The sequence below is a fragment of the Convolutriloba macropyga genome, chromosome 9, assembly GCF_964194025.1.
Source record: "Convolutriloba macropyga chromosome 9, txConMacr16.3, whole genome shotgun sequence".
Classification (NCBI taxonomy): Eukaryota; Metazoa; Xenacoelomorpha; order Acoela; family Convolutidae; genus Convolutriloba; species Convolutriloba macropyga.
Window position 1 is genome coordinate 34,377,045 of NC_134476.1, and position 24,064 is coordinate 34,401,108.

Here is a 24,064-nt window from a genome sequence, read left to right on the forward strand (position 1 = left end):
TTTTGATGGAATTCGCTAAATCGGATCGTGTCCGCTTACGAAGAACTAAAATCTGAAGCTCGAAAAAGAGAAGACGCAAAATGCTCACATATCGATTCATTTTTCAATTGAAGCAACAAAACTCAAAACAAATATCTGTGATGGAAAAACAAACTTCGGCTCTTGGCGAACAAAGTGAAAATAATTGCCATAAAAGCATTCTTCGGAGACACTTTGGAGATAAGAATTGAAGATACCCTCTGTGTTAGTATAGTGGTGAGTATCCCAGACTGTAACTCTGGAGACCGCGGTTCGATAACCCGACAAAGAGAACTTTTTTGATGAACTTCGCTAAATCGGGTCTGGTCCGTTTACAAAGAACTAAAATCTTAAGCCCGAAAAAAGGGCCAATCTAGACAAATAAAAAAACAACGAAAACAACAAGTTAAATACCCTATTAAAGGAGACTCAAACCGCTCACTAATCGACTCATTACTCAATTGAAGCAACACCACTCAATATGAAAATAAGTGAGATGGAAAAAAATACTTCGGCCGTTGGAGAACAAAGTGAAAAAATTTGCTGAAAACCATTCTTCTGGAGTGACTTTGGAGATAAGAATAGCAGCTACCATCTCTGCTAGTGAAGTGGTGAGTATCCCAGACTGTCACTCAGGAGACCGGGGTTCGATTCCACAACAGAGAGAACTTTTTTGATGAACTTCGCTAAATCAGATCGGGTCCGCTTAAAAAGAACTAAAATCTTAGGCTCGAAAAAAGGAGCAATCCAGACAAATAAAAAACAACGAAAACAACACTTTGCGAATCTTAATACAGAATACGCAAAATGCTCACTAATCGCCTCAATACTCAATTGCAGCAACAAAACTCAAAACAAACATCTGCAATGGAAAAATATAATTCAGCTCTTGGTGAACAAAGTGAAAATAATTTCCATAAAAGCATTCTTCGGAGACACTTTGGAGATAAGAACTGCAGATACCATCTCTGTTTTTGTACTGGTCAATATCCCAGACGTTATTACAGAAGACGCAAAATGCTCACTAATCGGCTCTGCAGACCGCGGTTCAATTGCCCGACAGACAGAACTTTTTGATGAACTTCGCTTAATCTGGTCCGCATACAAAGAACTAAAATCTTAAGCTCGAAAAAAGGGGGCAATCTAGACTAATTAAGAACAACAAAAACATTTTGCAAACCTTATTACAAAAGACGCAAAATTATCACTAATCGACTCATTACTCAATTGCAGCAAGAAAACTCAAAACAAATATCTGTAACGGAAAAAAATTGAGCTCTTGGCGAACAAAGTGAAAATAAATGCCATAAAAACATTCTTCTTGCGACACCTTGGAGATAAGAATTGCAGATTCCATCTCAGTTAATATAGTAGAGAGTATCCCAGACGGTCACTCTGGAGACCGGGGTTCGATTTCCCGAAAGAGAGAACTTTTTTGATGCACTTCTCTAAATCAGGTCTGGTCCGCTTACAAAGAACTAAAATCTTAAGCTCGAAAAAAGGGCAATCTAGACAAATGAAATACAACAAAAACAACACGTTGAAAACCTTATTACAGAAGACGCAAAATGCTCACTAATCGACTCATTACTCAATTGCACTAACAAAACACATCTGTGATGGAAAAACACAATTCGTCTGTTGGCGAGCAAAGTGGAAATAATTGCCAAAAAAAAACATTCTTCTTGAGTCACTTTGGAGATAAGACAAACAGTTACCACCTCTGTTAGTATGGTGGGGAGTATCACCAGACTGTCACTCTGCAGACCGCGGTTCAATTCCGCGACAGAGAGACCTTTTTGATGACCTTGGATAATTCAGATCTAGTTCCTCCGCTTGCCAAAAAGTAAAAATCCGACGCGAGACGAAAGGGCATCTTAGACAAACAAAAAACAACGAAAACAACACTTTAAAAACGTTGTTACAAAAACGCAATATGCTCTCTGATTACCTCCTTTCTCAGTTACAGGGACACAACTCAGAGCAAAAATCTGTTCTGGAAAAATCATAATTCGCGCTGTTGGCGAACAAACTGAAAATAATTGCCATTAAAGCATTCTTCTTCAGTCACTTTGGAGATAAATATTGCAGCTACCATCTCTCTTAGTATAGTGGTGAGTATCCCCAACTATCACTTAGGAGACCGGGATTCGATACCCCGACAGCGAGAACTTTTTGAGGAACATCGCTAAATCCGATCTGGTCCGCTTACAATGAACTAAAATCTCAAGCTCGAAAAAAAGGGCATTCTAGACAAATAAAAAACAAAGAAAACAACACTTTGCAAACCTTATTACAGAAGGCGCAAAACGCCCATAATCGACTCATTTCTCAACTACAGCGACACAACTCAAAGCAAATATCTCTTATGGGAAAATCATAATTCAGCTGTTGGCGAACAAAGTGAAAATAATCGCCAGAAAAGCATTAATCTTGAGTCACTTCGGAGATAAGACAAACAGTTAACACCTCTGTTATGGTGGGAAGTATCCCCAGACCGTCACTCTGAACACCGCGGTCCAGTTACCCGACAGAGAGAACTTTTTGATGACCTTTTCTAATTCGGATCTAGACCGTCCGCTTACCGAAAAAGTAAAAATCCAACGTGAGAAGAGAGAGCAGCTTTGACAAATAAAAAACAACGAAAACAACACTTTAAGAACATTATGATAAAAAACGCAATATGCTCTCTGATTGCCTCCTTTCTCAATTACAGCGACATAACTCAAAGCAAATATCTGTTCTGGAAAAATCATAATTCTCGCTGATGGCGAACAAAGTGAAAATAATCGCCATTTAAGCAATAGTCTTGAGTCACTTTGTAGATAAATTTTGCAGCTATTATCGCTGTCAGTATAGTGGTTAGTATCCCAGACTGTCACTTAGAAGACCGGGATTCGATTCCCCGACAGTAAAAACTTTTTGATTAACTTTGCTAAATCGGATCTGGTCCGCTTACAAAGAACTAAAGTCTCAAGCTCGAAAAAAGGGGCATTCTAGACAAATAAAAAACTACAAAACCAAAACTTAGCAAACCTTATTACAGAAGACGCAAAATGCTCTATAATCGTTTCATTTCTCAACTACAGTGACACAACTCAAAGCAAAAATCTGTTAAGGAAAAATCACAATTCAGCCGTTGGTGAACAAAATGAAAATAGTTGCCATAAAAGCATTAATCTTGAGTCACTTTGGAGATAAGACAAACAGTTACCACCTCTGTTAGTATGGTGGGAAGTATCCCCAGACTGTCACTCTGAAGACCGCGGTTCAATTCCACGAAAGAGAGAACTTTTTGACGACCTTGGCTAATTCGTATCTAGTCCGTCCGCTTACGAAAAAGTAAAAATCCGACGCGAAACGAAAGGGCATCTTAGACAAAAAAAACAACGAAAACAACACTTTAAAAATGTTATTACAAAAAACGCAATATGCTCTCTAATTGCCTCATTTCTCAATTACAGCAAGACAACTCAAAACAAATATCTGTGATGGAAAAACATAATTCGGCACTTATCGAAAAAAAGTGAAAACGATTGCCATAAAAGCATTCTTCTTGAGTCACTTTGAAGATAAGAATTGCAGATACCATCTCTGTTATTAAAGTGGTGAGTGCCCAGATTGTAACTCTGAATACCGCAGTTCAATTCCCCGACAGAGAACTTTCTGATCACCTTTGGCTAATTCGGATCTAGTCCGTCCGCTTACGAAAAAGTAAAAATCCAACGCGAGAAGAGAGAGCAGCTTTGACAAATAAGAAACAACGAAAACAACACTTTAAGAACATTATGACAAAAAACGCAATATGCTCTCTGATTGGCTTCTTTCTCAATTACAGCGACACAACTCAAAGCAAATATCTGTTCTGGAAAAATCATAATTCGGGCTGTTGGCGAACAGTGAAAATAATTCCCATTAATGCATTCTTCTTTGAGTCCCTTTGGAGATAAGTATTGCAGGTACCATCTCTGTTAGTATAGTGGTGATTATCCCATACTGTCACGCTGAATATCGCGTGTCAATTCCCCGACAAAGAGAACTTTTTGATGACCTTGGCTAAATCAGATCTAGTCCGTCCGCTCACGAAAAATTAAAAATCCAACGCGAGAAGAAAGAGCATCCTAGACAAATAAAAAAACAACGAAAACAACACTTTAAAAACATTATTACAAAAAACGCATTGTGCTCTCTGATTGCCTCCTTTCTCAATTACAGCGGCATAACTCAAAGCAAATATGATCTGGAAAAATCACAATTCGCGCTGATGGCGAACAAAGTGAAAATAATCGCCATTTAAGCAATAGTCTTGAGTCACTTTGTAGATAAGTATTGCAGCTACCATCTCTGTCAGTATAGTGGTTAGTATCCCAGACTGTCACTTAGAAGACCGGGATTCGATTCCCAGACAGTAAAAACTTTTTGATGAACTTCGCTAAATCGGATCTGGTCCGCTTACAAAGAACTTAAGTCTCAAGCTCGAAAAAAGGGGCATTCTAGACAAATAAAAAAACTACAAAAACAAAACTTAGCAAACCTTATTACAGAAGACGCAAAATGCTCTATAATCGTTTCATTTCTCAACTACAGTGACACAACTCAAAGCAAAAATCTGTTAAGGAAAAATCACAATTCAGCCGTTGGTGAACAAAATTAAAATAGTTGCCATAAAAGCATTAATCTTGAGTCACTCCAGACTGTCACTCTGAAGACCGCGGTTCAATTCCCCGAAAGAGAGAACTTTTTGACGACCTTGGCTAATTCGTATCTAGTCCGTCCGCTTACGAAAAAGTAAAAATCCAACGTGAGAAGAGAGAGCAGCTTTGACAAATAAAAAACAACGAAAACAACACTTTAAGAACATTATGATAAAAGACGCAATATGCTCTCTGATTGCCTCCTTTCTCAATTACAGCGACACAACTCAAAGCAAATATCTGTTCAGGAAAAATCATAATTCGGGCTGTTGGCGAAAAAAGTGAATTTAATCGCAATTAAAGGATTCTTCTTGAGTCAATTTGGAGATAAGTATTGCCGCTACCATCTCTGTTAGTATAAGGGAGAGTATCCCAGACTGTCACTACTCTGGAGACCGGGGTTAGATTCCCCGACAGAGAAAACTTTTTGATGAACTTCGCTAAACCGGATCGGGTCCGCTTACAAAGAACTAAAATCTTAAGCTCGAAGAAAGGGACAATCTAGACAAATAAAAAACAACAAAAACAAACAATTTGCAAACCTTACTACAGAAGACGCAATGCTCACTAATCGACTCAATTCTCAATTACAGCGACACAACTCAAAGCAAATATCTGTTATGGAAAAATCTTAAATCAGCTGTTGGCGATCAAAGTGAACATAATCGCCCTTAAAGCATTCTTCTTGAGTCACTTTGGAGATACGTAATGCAGCTAACATCTCTGTTAGTATAGTGCTGAAAATCCAACGCGAGAAGAGAGAGCAGCTTTGAGAAATAAGAAACAACGAAAACAACACTTTAAGAACATTATGACAAAAAACGCAATATGCTCTCTGATTGGCTTCTTTCTCAATTACAGCGACACAACTCAAAGCAAATATCTGTTCTGGAAAAATCATAATTCGGGCTGTTGGCGAACAGTGAAAATAATTCCCATTAATGCATTCTTCTTTGAGTCCCTTTGGAGATAAGTATTGCAGGTACCATCTCTGTTAGTATAGTGGTGATTATCCCATACTGTCACGCTGAATATCGCGTGTCAATTCCCCGACAAAGAGAACTTTTTGATGACCTTGGCTAAATCAGATCTAGTCCGTCCGCTCACGAAAAATTAAAAATCCAACGCGAGAAGAAAGAGCATCCTAGACAAATAAAAAAACAACGAAAACAACACTTTAAAAACATTATTACAAAAAACGCAGTGTGCTCTCTGATTGCCTCCTTTCTCAATTACAGCGGCATAACTCAAAGCAAATATGATCTGGAAAAATCGCAATTCGCGCTGATGGCGAACAAAGTGAAAATAATCGCCATTTAAGCAATAGTCTTGAGTCACTTTGTAGATAAGTATTGCAGCTACCATCTCTGTCAGTATAGTGGTTAGTATCCCAGACTGTCACATAGAAGACCGGGATTCGATTCCCAGACAGTAAAAACTTTTTGATGAACTTCGCTAAATCGGATCTGGTCCGTTTACAAAGAATTAAAGTCTCAAGCTCGAAAAAGGGGCATTCTAGACAAATAAAAAAACTACAAAAACAAAACTTAGCAAACCTTATTACAGAAGACGCAAAATGCTCTATAATCGATTCATTTCTCAACTACAGTGACACAACTCAAAGCAAAAATCTGTTAAGGAAAAATCACAATTCAGCCGTTGGTGAACAAAATGAAAATAGTTGCCATAAAAGCATTAATCTTGAGTCACTTTGGAGATAAGACAAACAGTTACCACCTCTGTTAGTATGGTGGGAAGTATCCCCAGACTGTCACTCTGAAGACCGCGGTTCAATTCCCCGAAAGAGAGAACTTTTTGACGACCTTGGCTAATTCGTATCTAGTCCGCTTACGAAAAAGTAAAAATCCAACGTGAGAAGAGAGAGCAGCTTTGACAAATAAAAAACAACGAAAACAACACTTTAAGAACATTATGATAAAAAACGCAATATGCTCTCTGATTGCCTCCTTTCTCAATTACAGCGACACAACTCAAAGCAAATATCTGTTCAGGAAAAATCATAATTCGGGCTGTTCAGTGAAAATAATTGCCATTAATGCATTCTTCTTTGAGTCCTTTTGGAGATAAGTATTGCAGGTACCATCTCTGTTAGTATAGAGGTGAGTATACCAGACTGTCACGCTGAATATCGCGGTTCAATTCACCGACAGAACTTTTAGATGACCTTGGCTAATTTCCCCGCTGACGAAAAGGTAAAAATCCAACGCGAGAAAAAAGAGCATCTTTGACAAATAAAAAAACAACACTAAGAAGATTATTACAAAAAACGCAATATGCTCTCTGATTACCTCCTTTCTCAAATACAGCGACACAACTCAAAGCAAATATCTGTTCGAGGAAAAAACATAATTTGGGCTGTTGGCGAACAAAGTGAATTTAATCGCAATTAAAGCATTTTCTTCTTGAGTCAATTTGGAGATAAGTATTGCCGCTACCATCTCTGTTAGTATAATGGAGAGTATCCCAGACTGTCACTACTCTGGAGACCGGGGTTAGATTCCCCGACAGAGAAAACTTTTTTGATGAACTTCGCTAAACCGGATCGGGTCCGCTTACAAAGAACTAAAATCTTAAGCTCGAAGAAAGGGACAATCTAGACAAATAAAAAACAACAAAAACAAACACTTTGCAAACCTTACTACAGAAGACGCAATGCTCACTAATCGACTCATTTCTCAATTACAGCGACACAACTCAAAGCAAATATCTGTTATGGAAAAATCTTAAATCAGCTGTTGGCGATCAAAGTGAACATAATCGCCCTTAAAGCATTCTTCTTGAGTCACTTTGGAGATACGTAATGCAGCTAACATCTCTGTTAGTATAGTACTGAGTATCCCAGACGGTCACTCAGGAGACCGGAGTTCGATTCCCCGACAGAGAGAACTTTTTGATGACCTTGGCTAATTCGGATTTAGTCTGTCCGCTTACGAAAAATTAAAAATCCAACGCCAGAAGAAAGAGCACCTCAGACAAATAAAAAACAACGAAAACAACACTTTAAAAACGTTATTACAAAGAACGAAATATGCACTCTAATTGCCTCATTTCTCAATTACAGCGACACAACTCAAGCAAATATCTGTTCTGGAAAAAACATAACTCGGGCTGTTGGCGAACAAAGTGAATTTAATCGCAATTAAAGCATTCTTCTTGAGTCACTTTGGAGATCAGTATTGCCGCTACCATCTCTGTTAGTATAATTGAGATTATTCCAGACTGTCACTACTCTGGAGACCGGGGTAAGATTCCCCGACAGAGAAACCTTTTTTGATGAACTTCGCTAAATCGGATCGGGTCCGCTTCCAAAGAACTAAAATCTTACGCTCCAAAAAGGGGCAATCTAGACAAATAAAAAACAACAAAAACAAACACTTTGCAAACCTTACTACAGAAGGCGCAAAATGCTCACTAATCGACTCATTTCTCAATTACAGCGACACAACTCAAAACAAATATCTGTTATGGAAGAATCGTAATGCAGCTGTTGGCGAACAAAGTGAAAATAATCGCCATTAAAGCATTCTCCTTGAGTCACTTCGGAGATAAGTATTGCAGCTACCATCTCTGTTAGTATAGCGTTGATTATCTGTCACTCTGGAGACCGGAGTTCGATTCCCCGACAGAGATCTTTTTGATGAACTTCGCTTAATCGGATCTGGTCCACTTACAAAAAACTAAAGTCTACAGCTAGAAAAAGAGCATTCTAGACAAAAAAAACCGAAATGCTCAATAATCGACTCATTACTCAATTACAGCAAAAACTCAAAACAAATATCTGTGATGGAAAATCTTAATTTGGCTGTTGCCGAACAAAGTGAAAAAAATTGCCATAAAACCATTCTTATTGGGTCGCTTTGGAGATAAGACTAACAGTTACCACCTCTGTTAGTAAAGTGGGTAGTATCCCCAGACTGCCACTCTCTAGACCGGGATTCGATTCCCCGACAGCGAGAACTTTTTTGATGAACTTCGCTAAATCGGATTCGGTCCGCTAACAAAGAACTAAAATCTCAAGCACGAAAAAAGGGGGCATTTTAGACAAATAAAAACAACAAAAACAAACGCTTTGCAAACCTGATTACAGAGGACGCAAAATGCTCAATAACCGACTCAATACTCAATCAAAGCAACAAAACTCAAAACAAATATCTGTGATGGAAAAACATAATTCGGCACTTAGCGAACAAAGTGAAAACAATTGTCATAAAAGCATTCTTCTTGAGTCACTTTGAAGATAAGAATTGCAGATACCATCTCTGTTATTGAAGTGTTGAGTGCCCAGATTGTAACTCTGAATACCGCGGTTCAATTCCCCGACAGCGAACTTTCTGATCACCTTTGGCTAATTCGGATCTAGTCCGTCCGCTTACGAAAAAGTAAAAATCCAACGCGAGAAGAAAGAGCAGCTTTGACAAATAAAAAACAACGAAAACAACACTTTAAGAACATTATTACAAAAAAAGCAATATTCTCTCTGATTGTTTTCATTGTCAATTACAGCGACACAACTCAAAGCAAATATCTGTTCTGGAAAAATCATAATTCGGGCTGTTGGCGAACAGTGAAAATAATTGCCATTAATGCATTCTTCTTTGAGTCCCTTTGGAGATAAGTATTGCAGGTACCATCTCTGTTAGTATCCCAGACTGCCACTTAGAAGACCGGGATTCGATTACCCGACAGTAAAAACTTTTTGATTAACTTTGCTAAATCGGATCTGGTCCGCTTACAAAGAACTAAAGTCTCAAGCTCGAAAAAAGGGGCATTCTAGACAAATAAAAAACTACAAAACCAAAACTTAGCAAACCTTATTACAGAAGACGCAAAATGCTCTATAATCGTTTCATTTCTCAACTACAGTGACACAATTCAAAGCAAAAATCTGTTAAGGAAAAATCACAATTCAGCCGTTGGTGAACAAAATGAAAATAGTTGCCATAAAAGCATTAATCTTGAGTAACTTTGGAGATAAGACAAACAGTTACCACCTCTGTTAGTAAAGTGGGTAGTATCCCCAGACTGCCACTCTCTAGACCGGGATTCGATTCCCCGACAGCGAGAACTTTTTTGATGAACTTCGCTAAATCGGATTCGGTCCGCTAACAAAGAACTAAAATCTCAAGCACGAAAAAAGGGGGCATTTTAGACAAATAAAAACAACAAAAACAAACGCTTTGCAAACCTGATTACAGAGGACGCAAAATGCTCAATAACCGACTCAATACTCAATCAAAGCAACAAAACTCAAAACAAATATCTGTGATGGAAAAACATAATTCGGCACTTAGCGAACAAAGTGAAAACAATTGTCATAAAAGCATTCTTCTTGAGTCACTTTGAAGATAAGAATTGCAGATACCATCTCTGTTATTGAAGTGTTGAGTGCCCAGATTGTAACTCTGAATACCGCGGTTCAATTCCCCGACAGCGAACTTTCTGATCACCTTTGGCTAATTCGGATCTACTCCGTCCGCTTACGAAAAAGTAAAAATCCAACGCGAGAAGAAAGAGCAGCTTTGACAAATAAAAAACAACGAAAACAACACTTTAAGAACATTATTACAAAAAAAGCAATATTCTCTCTGATTGTTTTCATTGTCAATTACAGCGACACAACTCAAAGCAAATATCTGTTCTGGAAAAATCATAATTCGGGCTGTTGGCGAACAGTGAAAATAATTGCCATTAATGCATTCTTCTTTGAGTCCCTTTGGAGATAAGTATTGCAGGTACCATCTCTGTTAGTATCCCAGACTGTCACTTAGAAGACCGGGATTCGATTACCCGACAGTAAAAACTTTTTGATTAACTTTGCTAAATCGGATCTGGTCCGCTTACAAAGAACTAAAATCTTAAGCCCTAAAACAGGAACAATCTAGAAAAATAAAAAACAACAAAAACACCACGTTGAAAAGCTTATTAAAGGAGACGCAAAATGCTCACTAATCGACTCATTACTCAATTGCAGCAACAAAACTCAAAACAAATATCTGTGATGGAAAAACATAATTCGGCACTTAGCGAACAAAGTGAAAACAATTGTCATAAAAGCATTCTTCTTGAGTCACTTTGAAGATAAGAATTGCAGATACCATCTCTGTTATTGAAGTGTTGAGTGCCCAGATTGTAACTCTGAATACCGCGGTTCAATTCCCCGACAGCGAACTTTCTGATCACCTTTGGCTAATTCGGATCTACTCCGTCCGCTTACGAAAAAGTAAAAATCCAACGCGAGAAGAAAGAGCAGCTTTGACAAATAAAAAACAACGAAAACAACACTTTAAGAACATTATTACAAAAAAAGCAATATTCTCTCTGATTGTTTTCATTGTCAATTACAGCGACACAACTCAAAGCAAATATCTGTTCTGGAAAAATCATAATTCGGGCTGTTGGCGAACAGTGAAAATAATTGCCATTAATGCATTCTTCTTTGAGTCCCTTTGGAGATAAGTATTGCAGGTACCATCTCTGTTAGTATCCCAGACTGTCACTTAGAAGACCGGGATTCGATTACCCGACAGTAAAAACTTTTTGATTAACTTTGCTAAATCGGATCTGGTCCGCTTACAAAGAACTAAAGTCTCAAGCTCGAAAAAAGGGGCATTCTAGACAAATAAAAAACTACAAAACCAAAACTTAGCAAACCTTATTACAGAAGACGCAAAATGCTCTATAATCGTTTCATTTCTCAACTACAGTGACACAATTCAAAGCAAAAATCTGTTAAGGAAAAATCACAATTCAGCCGTTGGTGAACAAAATGAAAATAGTTGCCATAAAAGCATTAATCTTGAGTAACTTTGGAGATAAGACAAACAGTTACCACCTCTGTTAGTAAAGTGGGTAGTATCCCCAGACTGCCACTCTCTAGACCGGGATTCGATTCCCCGGCAGCGAGAACTTTTTTGATGAACTTCGCTAAATCGGATTCGGTCCGCTAACAAAGAACTAAAATCTCAAGCACGAAAAAAGGGGGCATTTTAGACAAATAAAAACAACAAAAACAAACGCTTTGCAAACCTGATTACAGAGGACGCAAAATGCTCAATAACCGACTCAATACTCAATCAAAGCAACAAAACTCAAAACAAATATCGGTGATGGAAAAACATAATTCGGCACTTAGCGAACAAAGTGAAAACAATTGTCATAAAAGCATTCTTCTTGAGTCACTTTGAAGATAAGAATTGCAGATACCATCTCTGTTATTGAAGTGTTGAGTGCCCAGATTGTAACTCTGAATACCGCGGTTCAATTCCCCGACAGCGAACTTTCTGATCACCTTTGGCTAATTCGGATCTAGTCCGTCCGCTTACGAAAAAGTAAAAATCCAACGCGAGAAGAAAGAGCAGCTTTGACAAATAAAAAACAACGAAAACAACACTTTAAGAACATTATTACAAAAAAAGCAATATTCTCTCTGATTGTTTTCATAGTCAATTACAGCGACACAACTCAAAGCAAATATCTGTTCTGGAAAAATCATAATTCGGGCTGTTGGCGAACAGTGAAAATAATTGCCATTAATGCATTCTTCTTTGAGTCCCTTTGGAGATAAGTATTGCAGGTACCATCTCTGTTAGTATCCCAGACTGTCACTTAGAAGACCGGGATTCGATTACCCGACAGTAAAAACTTTTTGATTAACTTTGCTAAATCGGATCTGGTCCGCTTACAAAGAACTAAAGTCTCAAGCTCGAAAAAAGGGGCATTCTAGACAAATAAAAAACTACAAAACCAAAACTTAGCAAACCTTATTACAGAAGACGCAAAATGCTCTATAATCGTTTCATTTCTCAACTACAGTGACACAATTCAAAGCAAAAATCTGTTAAGGAAAAATCACAATTCAGCCGTTGGTGAACAAAATGAAAATAGTTGCCATAAAAGCATTAATCTTGAGTAACTTTGGAGATAAGACAAACAGTTACCACCTCTGTTAGTATGGTGGGAAGTATCCCCAGACTGTCACTCTGAAGACCGCGTTTCAATTCCCCGACAAAGAGAACTTTTTGATGACCTTGGCTAAATCAGATCTAGTCCGTCCGCTCACGAAAAATTAAAAATCCAACTCGTGAAGAAAGAGCATCCTAGACAAACAAAAACAACACTTTAAAAACATTATTACAAAAAACGCATTGTGCTCTCTGATTGCCTCCTTTCTCAATTACAGCGGCAAAACTCAAAGCAAATATCTGTTCTGGAAAAATCATAATTCGGGCTGTTGGCGAACAGTGAAAATAATTCCCATTAATGCATTCTTCTATGAGTCCCTTTGGAGATAAGTATTGCAGGTACCATCTCTGTTAGTATAGTGGTGATTATCCCAGACTGTCACTTAGAAGACCGGGATTCGATTCCCCGACAGTAAAAACTTTTTGATTAACTTTGCTAAATCGGATCTGGTCCGCTTACAAAGAACTAAAGTCTCAAGCTCGAAAAAAGGGGCATTCTAGACAAATAAAAAAGCCAAAACTTAGCAAACCTTATTACAGAAGACGCAAAATGCTCTATAATCGTTTTATTTCTCAACTACAGCGACACAACTCAAAGCAAAAATCTGTTATGGAAAAATCATAATTCAGCCGTTGGTGAACAAAATGAAAATAATCGCCATTAAAGCATTCTTCTTGAGACACTTCGGAGATCTTCAGCTACCATCTCTGCTAGTAAAGTGTCGAGTGTCCCCGACTGTCAATCTGAATACCGCGGTTCAATTCTCGAAAGAGAGAACTTTTTGATGAACTTGGCTAATTGGGACCTAGTCCGTCCGCTTACGAAAAAGTAAAAATCCAACGCGAGAAGAGAGAGCAGCTTTGACAAATAAAAAACAACGAAAACAACACTTTAAGAACATTATTACAAAAAACGCAATATGCTCTCTGATTGCCTCCTTTCTCAATTACAGCGACACAACTCAAAGCAAATATCTGTTCAGGAAAAATCATAATTCGGGCTGTTGGCGAACAGTGAAAATAATTGCCATTAATGCATTCTTCTTTGAGTCCTTTTGGAGATAAGTATTGCAGGTACCATCTCTGTTAGTATAGAGGTGAGTATACCAGACTGTCACGCTGAATATTGCGGTTCAATTCACCGACAGAGAGAACATTTAGATGACCTTGGCTAATTTCCCCGGTGACGAAAAGGTAAAAATCCAATGCGAGAAGAGAGAGCAGCTTTGACAAATAAAAAACAACGAAAACAACACTTTAAGAACATTATTACAAAAAACGCAATATGCTCTCTGATTGCCTCCTTTCTCAATTACAGCGACACAACTCAAAGCAAATATCTGTTCAGGAAAAATCATAATTCGGGCTGTTGGCGAACAGTGAAAATAATTGCCATTAATGCATTCCTCTTTGAGTCCTTTTGGAGATAAGTATTGCAGGTACCATCTCTGTTAGTATAGAGGTGAGTATACCAGACTGTCACGCTGAATATCGCGGTTCAATTCACCGACAGAGAGAACATTTAGATGACCTTGGCTAATTTCACCCGTGACGAAAAGGTAAAAATCCAATGCGAGAAGAAAGAGCATCTTTGACAAATAAAAAAACAACAAAAACAACACTAAGAAGATTATTACAAAAAACGCAATATGCTCTGATTACCTCCTTTCTCAAATACAGCGACACAACTCAAAGCAAATATCTGTTCTGGAAAAAACATAATTTGGGCTGTTGGCGAACAAAGTGAATTTAATCGCAATTAAAGCATTTTCTTCTTGAGTCACTTTGGAGATAAGTATTGCCGCTACCATCTCTGTTAGTATAATGGAGAGTATCCCATACTGTCACTACTCCGGAGACCGGGTTTAGATTCCCCGACAGAGAAAACTTTTTGATGAACTTCGCTAAACCGGATCGGGTCCGCTTACAAAGAACTAAAATCTTAAGCTCGAAGAAAGAGACAATCTAGACAAATAAAAAACAACAAAAACAAACACTTTGCAAACCTTACTACAGAAGACGCAAAATGCTCACTAATCGACTCATTTCTCAATTACAGCGACACAACTCAAAGCAAATATATGTTATGGAAAAATCTTAAATCAGCTGTTGGCGATCAAAGTGAACATAATCGCCCTTAAAGCATTCTTCTTGAGTCACTTTGGAGATACGTAATGCAGCTAACATCTCTGTTAGTATAGTGCTGAGTATCCCAGACGGTCACTCAGGAGACCGGAGTTCGATTCCCCCACAGAGAGAACTTTTTGATGACCTTGGCTAATTCGGATTTAGTCTGTCCGCTTACGAAAAATTAAAAATCCAACGCCAGAAGAAAGAGCATCTCAGACAAATAAAAAACAACGAAAACAACACTTTAAAAACGTTATTACAAAGAACGCAATATGCTCTCAAATTGCCTCATTTCTCAATTACAGCGACACAACTCAAAGCAAATATCTGTTCTGGAAAAAACATAACTCGGGCTGTTGGCGAACAAAGTGAAAATAATTGCCATTAAAGCATTCTTCTTCAGTCACTTTGGAGATAAATATTGCCGCTACCATCTCTGTTAGTATAATTGAGTATCCCAGTCTGTCACTACTCTGGAGACCGGGGTAAGATTCCCCGACAGAGAAACCTTTTTTGATGAACTTCGCTAAATCGGATCGGGTCCGCTTCTAAAGAACTAAAATCTTAAGCTCCAAAAAAGTGACAATCTAGACAAACAAAAAACAACAAAAACAAACACTTTGCAAACCTTACTACAGAACACGCAATGCTCACTAATCGACTCATTTCTCAATTACAGCGACACAACTCAAAACAAATATCTGTTATGGAAAAATCGTAATTAAGCTGTTGGCGAACAAAGTGAAAATAATCGCCATTAAAGCATTCTTCTTGAGTCACTTCGGAGATAAGCATTGCAGCTACCATCTCTGTTAGTATAGCGTTGAGTATCTGTCACTCTGGAGACCAGAGTTCGATTCCCCCACAGAGATCTTTTTGATGAACTTCGCTTAATCGGATCTGGTCCACTTACAAAAAACTAAAGTCTACAGCTAGAAAAAAGAGCATTCTAGACAAAAAAAACAAAATGCTCAATAATCGACTCATTACTCAATTGCAGCAATAAAACCGAAAACAATTATCTGTAATGAAAAATCATAATTCGGCTCTTGGCGAACAAAGTGAAAATATTTGCCGTAAGAGCATTCTTCTTGAGACACTTTGGAGATAAGAATTGAAGATACCATCTCTGTTAGTATAGTGGTGAGAATCCCAGACTGTCACTCTGGAAACTGGGGTTCGATTCCCCGACACAGAGAACTTTTTTGATGAAAATCGCTAAATCAGATCGGGTCCGCTTAAAAAGAACTAAAATCTTAGGCTCGAAAAAAGGAGCAATCCAGACAAATAAAAAACAACGAAAACAACACTTTGCGAATCTTAATACAGAATACGCAAAATGCTCACTAATCGCCTCAATACTCAATTGCAGCAAAAAAACTCAAAACAAACATCTGTGATGGAAAATCTTAATTTGGCTGTTGCCGAACAAAGTGAAAAAAATTGCCATAAAACCATTCTTATTGGTTCGCTTTGGAGATAAGACTAACAGTTACCACCTCTGTTAGTAAAGTGGGTAGTATCCCCAGACTGCCACTCTCTAGACCGGGATTCGATTCCCCGACAGCGAGAACTTTTTTGATGAACTTCGCTAAATCGGATTTGGTCCGCTAACAAAGAACTAAAATCTCAAGCACGAAAAAAGGGGGCATTTTAGACAAATAAAAAACAACACTTCGCAAACCTGATTACAGAAGACGCAAAATGCTCAATAATCGACTCAATACTCAATCGAAGCAACAAAACTCAAAACAAATATCTGTGATGGAAAAACATACTTCGGCTGTTGGCGAACAAAGTGAAAAAATTTGCTATTAAATCATTCTTCCGAAGTCACGTTGGAGATAAGAATAGCAGATACCTTCTCTGTTAGTATATTGGAGAGTATTCCAGAGTGTCACTCCTCTGGACACCGGGGTTCGATTCCCCGACAGAGAGAACTTTTTTGATGAACTTCGCTCAATCGGATCGGGTCCGCTTACAAAGAACTAAAATATTAAGCTCGAAAAAAGGGACAATCTAGACAAATAAAAAACAACAAAAACAAACACTTCGCAAACCTGATTACAGGAGAAGCAAAATGCTCACTAATCGACTCATTTCTCAATTACAGCGACACAACTCAAGGCAAATATCTGTTATGGAAAAATCATTATTCAGCTGTTGGCGCACAAAGTGAAAATAATCGCCATAAAAGCATTCATCTTGAGTCACTTTAGAGACTAGACAAACAGTTACCACCTCTGTTAGAAATAGTGGGGAGCATCCCATACTGTCACTCTGGAGACCGGGGTTCGATTCGCCGACAGAGAGAAGTTTTTGATGAAATTTGCTAAGTCGGATCTGGTCCGCTTTCAAAAAAAAATCTAAAACTAGAGAAAAGGGCATTCTAGACAAATAAAAAAAAACAGCGAGAACAACACCTTGAAAACCTTGTTAAAGAAAACGAAAAATGCTCACTAATCGACTCATTACTCGATTGCAGCAACAAAACTCAAAACAAATCTCTGTAATGGAAAAACAAAATTCGGCTGCTGGCGAACAAAGTGCAAATAATTGTCATAAAAGCATTCTTCTTCAGAAACTTCGAAGATAAGAATCGCAGATACCATCTCTGTTATTATAGTGGTGAGTATCCCTGACAGTCAATCGTGAGACCGGGGTTCTATTCCCCTACAGAGAACTTTTTTGATGAACTTCGCTAAATCGGATCTGGTCCGCTTACAAAGAACTAAAATCTAAACCCAGGAAAAAATGGGGGCATTCAAGACAAAAAACAAACGAAAAAAAACCCTTTGCAAACCTTATTCAAATAAAGTTGCAGATACCTTGGTATTCAAATGACAGGAACCTTAATTTCGATCAGCTGAATAAAACCTTATAAAAAATGTGCTCTAAGATCAATGAAATAATCAGATCTCAAATTCCCCTGAACGCACGCATTCTTCTTTTAAAATTGCTTGTGCTTTCACACTTCTCCTTTTTCGCAATATTTTTCCAGAATTTTTATGAAAAAGACCTAAAAGACATTAATCGACAGATTAACGGGCATAAAGGTGTGCTTTCTACGCAAAAAGTGTGACAAAGCGAGAAATCTGCTCATACAAAGATTCTACCAGCTGAGCTAATAACAGCAAAAATGTCGCTAATCAAATTTCATTATGATATATCCAGAACAGAAAATTCAGAAATATTTCTAGGGCATCTGAGTCTTCATCAAATCACTCAAACAAAACCATTCCAAATTAGGCAGAATTTCAGAAGCAACTTTGGAATGAATTTGATTCTTCGTCAATAAAAACATTTTAAGAAAACGTTGAAAAATTTCGTTCTCTCACAACATGAAAAAATTCTTTTTATTTTTTGGGAAGAAAACAATTAGAGGAAAATTTTATAATATGATTCTTTAGGAAAATTGATTGATGTTCATTATTTTACTTGAATGATTTGAAGTATTTTTTGTTTCAAGTATATTTAACCATATGGATATAATTTTAATTTACTTGTTGCAAAAAAGACGTTGAACCGGAAAATCGTACCACTTCTTTTTTGCGTCGAAAAAGAAGAAACTTCCGAGAAGACCAGAGAGCTCAATTTTCTAATTTTGACTAAAATTCTACAGCGTAATTACCATGAAAAAGAATGTCCTTGTGAGAACAATGTTCATACGGTTCTACTAAATATCAGGGGATGTAGCTCAGTGGTAGAGCGTCCTCCTGTCATGGGGTCTGGGGTTAGATCCCCCACATCTCCATTTTTTTCGAAGTTCTGAGTTTTTACAATGAGTAACGCAATTATTTTTGAGCCTAAATAATGACTTGCAACGCCTGATTGATCGTCAATTATCGATTTTAATCCGCCCGGGAAGTGAGGGTTAAACTTTGTTTTCTAATTCTAATTAATTTCGCAGCTTAGTGAAGTGTTATGGCACAAGATCCTGAGGGTTGCAAAAAACTCCTTGTAATACGAATTGCTAACTTGTAGTTGTAGGATCATTAAACGAAAAGATGTAAGAGAATGACATCTTATGGCATTGCATATTTTGGAGACATTGGGTGATGGTAAATTGTCCTTTGACCATTGAATACAATAATTATGAGAAAAGGGAATTTTTGGGAGAGGAATGCTTGAATGTGTAACAACCACCGGCTTCTATATAAGCCCACCCGTACCGAACTCCAAGTGTAAATCAGTACTGGGCAAATGCAAATGCAAGTCCCCCATGTAATATAATTTGCTCGCTTATATAATAATATGTTTCTTTCAAGCGTATTTTAACGGCGCAAAAGAGTTGTTTTCAACTGTTACGGTGGGGCAGTAAGGAGAATAAACATCTCGTGAGCGGGATATCGTCGGTTCGCTCCCCGTACGTAACTTTATCTTTGCACTTGGCTTAGACTTGCCAAGTCTTGGCCAAGTCTGACAAGTCTTAAGTGATTCAGTGTTATGAAATGTGTTATGATCATAGCTCTGAATCAGTACTGATACCTAGACTTGGAATTAGACTTGCCCAGTACTGATAATGACTTGGCTTTAAGTACGTCCAACAGAATTGCCAAATCACTAGGGCTGGCTCTGTTTGTCCAACCCCCTTAAATAATATGCTCCCACTATGGTGGGGGACACATGCAGAAATGATCCAACGTGAGCTTACCTAGACAGGCTTTTGGCGAGTCGTAGGCGATAGAGCGCCAAAAACCAGACAAATTCTTCAGCTCTTTTCGCCTCCGTTCGGCCTCTGCTTCAATCTCATCACTAAAGAGTTCCCGCTGTTCAGGAGAGATCTGATCACCCATGTCATCAAGTTTCTGAATCATGTTTGACGTCCATTTCCGTTTGTCAAATTTTGTCTCAGAAGGGTTTAAGTACGGTGGGTTTCGAGATCTCAAATGGGCGTCCAGTTTTGCCGCCTCCCTAGGATAATCAGGAATAATCTACTTATATCCCGACCTCCGTTTTGATTACAATATTACAAACGAACCCCAGGTACGTCATATACAAGAAAACTTGGGATCGTTGCCAATCATTAAATCAACGGGGATATAGCTCAGTGGTAGAGCGTCCGCTTTGCATGCGGAAGGTCTGGGGTTCGAACCCCCATATCTCCAAATTTCTCAAACTTTTTTAAAGGATATTCTAAGTCAACAACGATATTCTAAGCTCAAAATAAATCTCAGTCGACCGAGGGACTTGGGGCACGTGTGCACTAGAATTTGGTTTCACATATTTACAGATTCAAAGAGTAAAAATTACACTTTTTCGATATCACTTAAGGAAGAGTGAAAGGTGAGGTTTTGCTAGTGCGAGAGGGCAACTAGTACGGCCAGTAGTAGCCATTTCTGAATTTGGGCAATTTCTTCGCCCATTTTCAGAACGGCCCAGAAAAACCGCCCCCCAAATAAAGAAGACCCTTTTAAGAAAAACTTCCGCCTCCCAAATTCAGAAGACGGTTGCCCAAATTCGGATAACGATTTTTTGACCAATTTCGGAATTGGCCGGGTGCCCATTTTCCTACTCCACTCCTACTACTCCTTGGAATTTGGGTAAGTGTTCTGGGGATGGTGGCCGAATCCAAAATTGGGCTGAAAAGTGTTGTGAAACTAAGACAAAAGAAAGACACTTCTCATTTTCAAACATTTCAAAAACTAAATGATAAAAAAGCAATAATTCGAAAGGAAAAATAACAAACACGAAAAAAAATTTTGCCCAAATTAGGGTGGAAGTGCATGTCAATTGTTAAACATAACTGGCATACCTTCGACAAACAGCTCTAACAAACATGTTTTTCCTCCATTTAAATTGAAGCAGTCGACAGCAATTGTGAAGCTAGGAAATGACTTCCTCGTGATGTATCTGTCCACGTAAGGCAAATTCTAAGATAAGGTTTTGCATTTTCTCCAGCAAGCTTGTCAACGTGTTTTGAACTTTTAGATTGTGCTAATGATGTTTTGATGGGTTATTTGGCGTATTTTGCATTTATTTTCAAATCAGTGAAGTCGTTTCCTAGTGATGAACGCATTCAAATCTTGCTAGACTCTTTTGAGAAGATTCAAAACTTGCAAGATACTTGCTGGAATCTTGCAAGATATCAATGCAAGAAAACAATTAAAATAAGTTTAAAATACTTTAGAAAATTTTTGAGACACAATATTGCTAATAAAAACAATTTACGAAATTAATAATCAAGCGAAACTCATTCTATAGCAGAAAAGGACCTCCGCTGAACCTTACACAAGTTTGAGGTGAGAATTAAGGCTCAAAAATTTGAAAAAAATTGAAAAAATTGAAAGTTTTTTGATTTTTAAAAGTTGTAAAAAAGTAAGGGTAAAGTGGATCAAGGATAGTCTTTGATACTTTTTCAATAGACTATTGCTTTTTTTGAATACACAATCATGATAAACTCAACAGTGCACATATATTAAAATATAGGGCTTCATTTCACTGATTTTTATAATTTTTCAACTAACATTTTTTCATCCTTATAATCCAAAGACTAGTTTTCAACTAACATTTTTTCATCCTTATAATCCAAAAGAAAGTTTTTGTTTTACAAGTGAACTCAAACTCTAAATCTACATTTCAGCCTAGTCCTCATAAGGTCTATGATCGCTATACAACTTCATTTGTGGAAAGAAAGCAGCGCTATGACTATGCTGCACCTTAAGAACTAGAAAAATTAATTAAAGTCTTTAAAAAATGTTCTGACATGCTTTTCAATTGTTTGATACTCTTTAGTTTTCTGACGCCTCTTTCGAGTGCTAATGTTTGTTTCATCAATTTTCTTTCACTAGCTTCTTGAAAATTTTCTCTTAGCTATTGGTAATTGAGAACAACTACCTTGCTTTCTTGAAATGAAAATTTATCAAAATTTTTGTCTGATAAAAGTAAGACACTCTTTTGAAAGCACTTGTTTGGCAGTTAGAAGTTTCTCTCAATTGTATTTTTTTGATCATTTACGTTGTTTCAAGCCTAAGAAAAGATATTACACGGTTTAATTGAAGTATTTACAGTGGATAAACAAGCAGAATCTGCAAATGCTGAGGAACGAAGTTTATTTCGTCACATAAAAAGGCACTTAGTTTTTGCATTTTTTTCTTATTTCTCTGTCTCTTACGAATCAAATTACGTCATTTAAGGTGCATTCTCCTCCTTTTAAGCGTATCTTTGATGGGGTTACTGGTTTTCCTCCTAAAAAGTTTTGTGAAAATGTAACTTTGCAGTGAATGCTGAAAAACATAACATTTCCGAATTTTAAACGCTTAGTGGTGTTTTGCGCAAAGAACAGGTTTTTCAACGTGAAATTTGTGTTTTCTAGTCTCCATTAAGGTCCTGGAGCTACTTGTATGAAAGAGTGAGGTTAATACAACAATTTTTCTTTTTTCACGATTTCATCAAATTTCTGTGGATGTTGTTTTGTGTCCAACACACAAAACATCATAGCCTTCTTGGCGTGGTTTGAAAAAAAATTCCACCTTTCCTCGAAGGTTTTCGACGACCAAGAAAGCCTAGATGAACTACAATAACAGCCAGAAACACTCTGGCAGCGCTGTTTCGCGTTGTTTTACGTCAGCTTCAGAGAGTTTGGGCTTCGCTTATCCCTCAAAAAATGGGGTACAAGTTACTACTTTCCCAATATCTTCTAACGTACTGTACCAATTTGACCAGGCTTGGTCGCATTTGGTTGGTATTGAACTCTTCTAGCTTGCTGTAGAAGGCAGTTCTTGTTACCTGGTTGGTAAAAAAAAGTTGTTCCATGACCAATTTGAAAAAATCGATATTTTTGGTCATGTTGGGTCACCCAAAAATCGATACCCCAACAAATGTGATTTAAGGTACATGTATAGATTCGTTAGATTCCTCAGTTAGTGGGGAGTCTCCCCATATATATTTTGTAAGCAGTTTTACGAAGTTCAGATGGTGAATTTTAGCGAAACATGACCCCTACTTTGCCCATTTTGTCATTTGGTACGGTACATTTATGTTGAAACATCTCTTCGTAGAGTGAACCAATTTTTGATCTGTTTGTTGATTTGAACTCAACGTGAGACGTACTTGGATCCCTGTAAATTGCGTTTCGTTTCTTTCAGCCATTTTGAGGGAAATTGGCCAGGATACATACCCCCATTTTGACCAATTCGTGTCCGGTACATTTCATGTATGTACATGTTAGACCAACAAAACAGAATAAATTATACCCGATATTTACACCGTTAGATTTGTGCGATAATGAGGAGTATCCCCATATGTATTTGTTGCATAGTTCAGTAGTACTAGTATTAGATATAGTAGTATATATAGTCAGTCGTACTAGGTCAATTTAGGTCATTGATACGGTACCTTAATTTTGAAATATCTCCTTGCAGAATGAACCGATTTTGGATCTGTTTGTTGATTTGAACTCAGCTTGAGCCGTACTTGAATCTCTGTAAATGGCGTTTCGGTTCTTTCAGCCGTTTTTGCGAAATTGGCCTCGACACATACGATCGTTTTGACATTTTAGTGACTGGTACGTTTCGCGTTTCTACATGTGAATGAAGAAAATTATTGAGTCTGAGTGCAAGAATAGGCGAGTTGAACTCCATTTGTATTGGGGATTCTCCCCATATATATTTTGTATAGGGTTTTCTGCGATCCAGGGGGTCAATTTTCACTCTGCAAATGACCTCCAACCCCCTTATTTCATGCTTAGACTTGTGGTAATTCACTTGTGAAAGAATGAATTAACCATTTGGTGCACCCGTATTCGCCCCATAGACGATATGCCTGCCACTCTATGCCACAAATATGGTTATAAATTTTTGGCCGCTTTGACCATGAAAAGACTCTTTGAACACTTAGGTCTAAAAAAGACAAAAAGCCACTAGTGATTGTTTTACTCAAAAGTTAACAAACATTGCTTCACATTGCATCATATATATATATATATATATATATATATATCATTTTATTGCTCCTGAAATAAGATTTGCAGCCATTTTTATTACTTATATTAATAATGGCTTCAAGGGTACCTACAATGGTATCAAACATAAAAGAAAAATCGAGTCATTTATGACTTGGTAAATATTGGCTAAGTCTGCCCATTTTTAAGAATGGTACAATAGCCCTATATAAAGTTTCGAAGTTTTCCTGTACACAAAATTGCGCGATGATAGTAAAACATGCACTTTTCGACCGCTTTGACCATGAAACGACTCTTTGAACGCTTAGGTCCAAAAAAGACAAGATGCCACTAGTAAC

General features: G+C 37.6%; 2 protein-coding genes and 1 non-coding gene across 3 annotated transcripts in view; 1 reads left to right on the forward strand and 2 right to left on the reverse strand.

Moving 5' to 3' along the window:
* LOC142346191 (uncharacterized) overlaps positions 1–24,064 on the reverse strand; it is a 332,292-nt gene that overhangs the window by 287,716 nt on the left and 20,512 nt on the right. The gene's annotated exons all lie outside the window — the stretch shown is intronic.
* Positions 1–24,064, reverse strand: part of LOC142345352 (ribosome assembly protein METTL17, mitochondrial-like) — a 225,150-nt gene that overhangs the window by 193,047 nt on the left and 8,039 nt on the right. The window contains exon 2 of the mRNA XM_075397378.1: positions 19,479–19,738. Within this exon, the coding sequence (XP_075253493.1) occupies positions 19,479–19,738 (260 nt within the window). The remainder of the gene's footprint in view (positions 1–19,478; positions 19,739–24,064) is intronic.
* Positions 19,861–19,932, forward strand: Trnaa-ugc (transfer RNA alanine (anticodon UGC)). The gene has a single exon. It is a non-coding gene; the product is annotated as a tRNA-Ala (tRNA).